This window comes from Pseudoliparis swirei, unplaced genomic scaffold (assembly GCF_029220125.1).
Source record: "Pseudoliparis swirei isolate HS2019 ecotype Mariana Trench unplaced genomic scaffold, NWPU_hadal_v1 hadal_153, whole genome shotgun sequence".
Classification (NCBI taxonomy): domain Eukaryota; kingdom Metazoa; phylum Chordata; class Actinopteri; order Perciformes; family Liparidae; genus Pseudoliparis; species Pseudoliparis swirei.
Genome location: NW_026613389.1, coordinates 943 through 7,607, shown reverse-complemented (window position 1 = coordinate 7,607; position 6,665 = coordinate 943). Strand labels below are relative to the sequence as shown.

The window sequence follows — 6,665 nt, the reverse complement described above, 5'->3', positions numbered from 1 at the left end:
GTCCCCTCCGCCAGCCTCGTGCCGCACCTGCCGGACCGTCTGCGAACGCATGACCCGCTTCGAGGCGTCCGAGCCGGCCAGCCGAGCCTTGTTGATGGCGTAGGCTGTGATCTGGGCCGCCCGGCGAATCGGACGAGACTCCGCCAACTTCTCCACGACCTGGAGGTTGTTGAGGAGGTTAAGTAGCAGACGAGCGAGCATGTTGTCGGGTTCTTTCAGAGCACCCCCGTCACTGCCGTGTCCCTGTAATAACATCAACGTGTACGGTTAGGTGGAGTTATACTAATATATATGACTGTATATCATGTATGTTGCGATCAGTAATACAAAGTGGACGTCCTTACTTCAGCTGAACTCTCGGTCGGGTTGCTGTCGTGATGCTAGCGAGGTGACTAGCTGCATAACACACTGTAACGCGAAGCCGAAGTTAGTTTCAGGTTGCATCTCTTTAAGTGCCCCCTAAAGGCTTGAGCGGGATGTACGAATCTGAAGCTAACTTCCACAATGTGGCAAACTGTGTTCCGGACGTCTTTGTTGGTAACACCAGCCGGGGAAATACATCCGGTGTGTCTCACACGTACATCCGCTTTCACTAACAGACTCCAGCTAATTTCCCCCCCTCTGGTCTCTCTCCAGTTGGCAGTGAAAGCGTTGAGTGCAGTCTTCGTCTCTCCCCCTCCTAAAAAAAATAAAAACCCATCTAACCGTGTGGAAACTGAAGAGGGCCGCTGCCATGCGGGTCGTCCTGTTGCTCGCCGTGACCGTGCTGTCCCTCTGCCCGGCGGCGGAGAGCGGAGCCGACAAGAAGAAGCTCCAGATCGGCATCAAGAAGCGAGTGGACAACTGCCCCGTCAAGTCCCACAAAGGAGACGTGCTGAGCATGCACTACACGGGCAAGCTGGAGGACGGCACGGAGTTTGACAGCAGCTTTCCCCGCGACCGACCCTTCACTTTTACGCTGGGCACGGGGCAGGTGATTAAAGGCTGGGACCAGGGCCTGCTGGGCATGTGCGAGGGCGAGAAGAGGAAGCTGGTCATCCCCTCCGAGCTGGGCTACGGAGACCGGGGGGCACCCCCGAAGATCCCCGGGGGAGCGACGCTCATCTTCGAAGTGGAGCTGCTCACCATCGAGAGGAAGACCGAGCTTTGATGACGAGAAGCAACTTTCAAAACGTGAGTTTTTTGATTTTTTTCAAGGTTTGTTTGTCATGCTGCTTTGGATGCAATAGCAAGGTTTTTCGGGCCCTATTCCCCCCCCCCCGTACATTGTGCAGGCCGAGGACATTATTCCTGGGCAACAACATGGCCTCAGCCCTCAATTTGATTAAGAAAATCAAATTAGAACCATATAGAATAAGAGTGGATCTGTACTCGAAGACCACGAATGAGGATTATTTTTATAAATCTGAACCCACTTCAATATTTTTAATGAAACAAATTAAATGTCTTTATACTATTTATTTATCTGTATTTTTCAGTTATACATTCAGTGGAAAAAACTATTTTATGTTGCAGGTTTTATTGTTGGCCAATGCAGAAAGGATTCATATTGTCTTTACAGTCTCAAGTTTACAAGAAACAATGAATCCATTTTAATCCACAAAACAAGACGTGGTTATTTTGGACATTATTTCTTCGTACCTTTTTGTGTTTACGTCTTTCGACCTTTCGAGGCCTCTTCAAAGAACTAATCTTTTTTTGAACAATTGCTGTTAATTTGTATTGAATACATGTGTTACTTATTTTTTGTTTTCAGGTTCCAGGAGCTGCTGCAGTACTACTATCTGGAGATCACCTGACCTCTGATGAAGACTACATGGAAAATCTGGGAGTAGAGTTGACAACCCATGACAGAGCTAGTCTGCTAACTGTGATTTTTTTGGTCTGAAGTTATTATTTGATACCAGAAGTGATGTATGGCCTTGCTAAACATTAGATGAACAAACAGTGAGCAGCTAAACACAGTATTTGGCTCCAGGTTGATGATCTAGTCATGACCTAGTTTCTAGTTTCTTATTGTCTGTAATATTTACAAGAGGGATGATTCATATTTCTTTTTACAAATAAGTTGGTTTTTTAAAATTTAGTCAGAAGGCAAGCAGGGGATTGAGAAAAAGATAATGTTTTTCACTTTAAATATTTGAATTATGATAATAAAATGTTCATCTTGTGGGAAACTTTGCGGTCTGAAGTAGTTTTGTTGAACAATAAATGTTGGTACACTATTCCATGGCTTCGTTAATGTGTATTGTATGCAATAAACGAAACAAATGTGTTCTGATACCTCTGTATATCTCGTTTGAGGTGTATAGTAGACAGTGCAGTCTCTAAAGCACTTTGCTAACACTCGATGAATTCACTGAAGTATTCCGGTATTAACACTTTATAAATTTACGTTAAAACTTAATCATTAAGGTGTCAAATACTGTGAGAATAAGGCTAACTGTCTGGCAAGTGTATTAAATCCATCATAGTCAAAAAGCAAATTAAGAAAAAAAAATTGATAGATAAATATATTTTAACTAAATGGCCAAGTATGAGAACAATTTTGATTTTAATATCCATGGATAACCCCCAAAAGGACGTGAATTGGTGATTCACTACAATGACAGCCAATGACAAAATGGCAGCAGCCAATCGAGTGGCACCACATCTCACAGCTCAGCTGCCAGCAACAACACGTCATGTGACTGGGCAATTTAATTGTTTAAGAATTAGTATATTGTAAAAGCGACGTACGTTTTGTGGATTTTACAATAACATGCTCAGTTAAATCCCCAAAAAACAATCTACGTATTTCATTTAATATTCAACGTACATCAAACAAAGTGCATGGGAGACGTACCGACAGGGGGCGCTACTCAGTGTAACGATGATATTGTCCCAGAGAGAATGTTTCCCCCCGGAGTTCTTTAGAGGACGGACACATGACCCGGAACTAATGTAAGACGAGCACACTTTAGCGAACCTAGCGGACAGCTATCTGCCGTTTCTTCAAAATGTCGGCTAAATTAAACGCACTGGTTAGCGATTCTTACGTTGACGTTAGTCAATACAGAGACCAACATTTTAAGGTAAGTGGGGAAACAACCGCCAATACCCAAAGTTCGTAACGCCAGCTTAACTGTGCAGCTTTTAGCCAACAGTTAGCCACTGCTATCAAACAACAGCGGGCAGCTCGCGCTCAGTCTCGCGCTGACTATTTAAAATAAGATAATTTCGTTAAGCAGCAGAAACAATGTTTACAAATATACAATACAATAAAATGGCACATTAAAAAAAAATCATTTATATTACTCTACTACTTAAATGTAATTTTACTTGGAGATGCAATAATTCTGACGCGGTGCTGATTGAAATGACTCCTTTTGTTTGTGTTGTCAGGGTAACCGCTATGATCAAGAGAAGCTGCTGAAGCAGAGCCACACTCTGTATGTAGGAAATCTCTCCTTTTATTCCACCGAGGACCAGGTAGGACACTCTGGTTCCGACCGTTTGGCCAAACATGTGTGTGTGATGTATGGATCTCAATGAACTTAAACCCATTAGTGCATTGGCAAGAATCCGGAAATACCATATACGTATTATCAGAATCAGAATCCGAATCCGTTTATTGCCAGGAATGTTTACACAAACGAGGATTTTTTTTTTGGCGAAAGATGCAACATTTGACATGACAAACAACAATCAACGCAACAGTGCAAAGTGTGTATTAACTTAAGTCTAAGATAAGATAAATAAAGATAAACAAATAAGATAAAGATAAACAAATAACGTTAAAGTGTTTAGGTGTGTGTTTCAAGAGATGGTTATTATGATACAATGGTTAATATATTACCATATGGTAAGCAGAATAATTATTTTTAAAGCTAATTATAGGAAAAACTGTGGGAACTGCATTTGTATTTATCGATCTGTGTAACATCAAACGCCATTGCACTACTTTTTGAGCCATGTGAGCCACCGTCTGCCACAGAACACAGTATCACAATCCTCAAGTTTATATCTATTTCCTTAAACCCCTATTACTTAAAGAGATTTTAACTGAACCTGACTTTAATTGTCCGGTTTTTGGTTAGTTATGGTAAAATATTGAATGAGTGTAAAAAATTAAAAAAAATACTTTGAGGATAGCCTTCTAAAGTTCAACTGCTGCTTCTTATCATCTCTTACACGTTTCTCACTTTTGATTGGCAGGTCCACGACATATTTTCTAAAAGCGGAGACGTGAAGCGCATCGTCATCGGCCTGGACAAAGTCAAGAAGACGGCCTGTGGCTTCTGCTTCGTCGAGTATCCTTCGTGCATTCAAGCGTTCATTCGTTCTCACAGCAAACGCACCTCCAGTAACACGTCCGCCATCTGTCTTCCATGCAGCATTTAAGTTTGACTAATATTCCACAAAGTGACCGTGTTTAAGTGTTCGCCGCCTGCGACGGACCTTAACCTCCGCCGTGACCAGGTACTACACGCGCACAGGGGCCGAGAACGCCATGCGCTTCATCAACGGCACGCGGCTGGACGACCGCATCATCAGGACGGACTGGGACGCCGGCTTCAAGGAGGGGCGGCAGTACGGCCGCGGCAAATCGGGAGGACAGGTGAGGATCGACTAGTTTGTTCTTGTGTGAAGCCCGTGCGGCGATGATGGGTTTCAGACTGCGCAGCGAGCTAGATTTCATTTATTTGAAGCTTCGTGAGCTGAAAGGAACCATTTTGATTGACATAACGTCGATACTTGAAGTAGAGCAAGGCCAATAAATCCACCAGGCTGTGTGTGTGGCCTCATATGAGCCAAATGCAGCGATGTCACTGTTCATATATGTCCGCTGATAATTAAGACGTTGCAGCGCCAAGATGAGCGAGCAGGGTCCGTACGGTCATGGAAAACCTGGAAAAGTCATGGAATCTTAAAATGGTCATTTCCAGGCCTGGAGAAGTCCTGGAAAAAATTTAAATCATAAAAGTTTTGGAAAAGTCATGGAAATGTGTTATAATCACATGTTCATTTACGCCGAGTTTGAAATAATTAATATGTTTTTTTTTAAAGAAAGACGCTCAAAATATAAGCCGGCGTACGCTCTCAATACGCAACATTTTCAAAAATGTTCATGTATATACCGAGATTTCAGTTTGTTCATGGAAATTTGGTTAAAAGTCCTGGAAAAGTCCTGGAAATCCATTGGTCAACATGTGTAAGAACCCTGAACGAGGTTTGAGGTCACCATGAAACGTCAGTTATGGTGAATTAATGGAAAATAAGAGGGTGGGGGAAAAAATGGTAAAATGTCCTCACATCTTGTGCAGTTGTGGACAATCCAACGCGCTTATGTTGTTTTTAGCTCCGAGGTGAATCTGTCGGGGCGTCCCGACACAGAGCGTTGTCATCCTAAAGTTATTCCTAAACGGTTATGGTTCAGAATCATCTTGTCAGTATATGGAAGAGAGTATTCTGAGTGGGCTGCATCGTTGTGGACAAACCCCAACGTCACCTCACATGGTGGCACACGCCGCTTGGATGAGGTAATAACGGAATTATGCAAAACTCAGAATCACATTTACACTTTTTTACTTCAAATGTAAATGTTTGCCGCTGGTGACTACCATCAGATTTGATGATATGAGCAATTTTTAAGTATGTATGATATTTATTTATTAGATGCGTTATAGAACAGATTTCCACAGAGAGGAGCAAATTAGTGTCTGTCATACCAGTTAGATTGTTACTGGGAATTATCTTGCCCGATAAATGTATGTATGCCCAATCAGATTTAATATTCCATTTGCTGAATGCAGTTTCCCAAAAAAACTTGTGTGTATCAAACCGACTTCACCTCAGCGGCTTCAATCCCAAAACCCTGTGTGCACCTGTGAAAAAGATTGTAAACTCACTTTTCTTTTTCCTCCTTTTTTTAATATATATATATATACTTTATTTATAATGCACAATATGATATACAGTAATCAAATAAGTATTTTAATTTTTTGTGTGTACGTTTGAATCGGATTACAATTGTAAAGAGGAAAACAGGAAAAAGAAATTAATACAAAACAGGCAAAACAAAATGACAAATTATAACAATAATGAATAAACTCACTTTTCTAATAAAAGCGACCAGGAGAAGTCACGTTGTCCAACACGACGACGCTCATGACGTCTCCGTCTCGTCCGTCTTTCCCACTCGAGAAGTTTTGCACCAACAACATTAAAACACACCACATTATGGAATATGAAAATGGCATTCAAAGAAATCAATACGCCCCGCTGACATTCTAATCCACCCGTATGGTATTTAGAAAGTGATACGCCCGTCCAAAATAAATTATGCACGATTAAAGCGTGGCCTTTTGGAGAGACGGCATGACTACATCGTGGCATTTCAACAACAAAAAAACCCGGAAAGTCTATATCGCGCTGTTAACAAATACATAATATCGTCTTAATTGTGTTGCGGCGGGAGACGGCGAGCTCTCTGGGAGACTAAATGAGGGAAATGTAAATATTGGACTGGAAATGCAGGCAAATAGCATCCAGGATGTACATTTCTTCCAGACGAACCTCCCCGCACTAAAGTAATGAACGGCGTGTGTGTGTGTGTGTTTACTCGTTCCCTCCGGGGTGTGTGTGTGTGTGTTTTCTCTCGTAGGTGAGAGACGAGTACAGGC

At 42.1% G+C, this 6,665-nt stretch overlaps 2 protein-coding genes across 2 annotated transcripts; both read left to right on the top strand.

Moving 5' to 3' along the window:
* The first annotated feature begins 594 nt into the window (after positions 1-594).
* fkbp2 (FKBP prolyl isomerase 2) lies at positions 595-2,225 on the top strand. The gene is made up of 2 exons (XM_056411199.1): positions 595-1,173; positions 1,757-2,225. Exon 1 carries the CDS (start codon positions 734-736, stop codon positions 1,148-1,150), a length of 417 nt encoding a protein of 138 aa, XP_056267174.1. The 5' UTR covers positions 595-733; the 3' UTR covers positions 1,151-1,173; positions 1,757-2,225.
* Positions 2,226-2,317: 92 nt separating this feature from the next.
* Positions 2,318-6,663, top strand: ncbp2 (nuclear cap binding protein subunit 2; the record flags this gene model as incomplete). The annotated part of the gene is made up of 5 exons (XM_056411198.1): positions 2,318-3,074; positions 3,385-3,471; positions 4,198-4,292; positions 4,462-4,600; positions 6,647-6,663. Coding segments are annotated over exons 1-5 (413 nt in total), but the record flags the coding sequence as incomplete, so codon positions are not given.
* Positions 6,664-6,665: the final 2 nt, after the last annotated feature.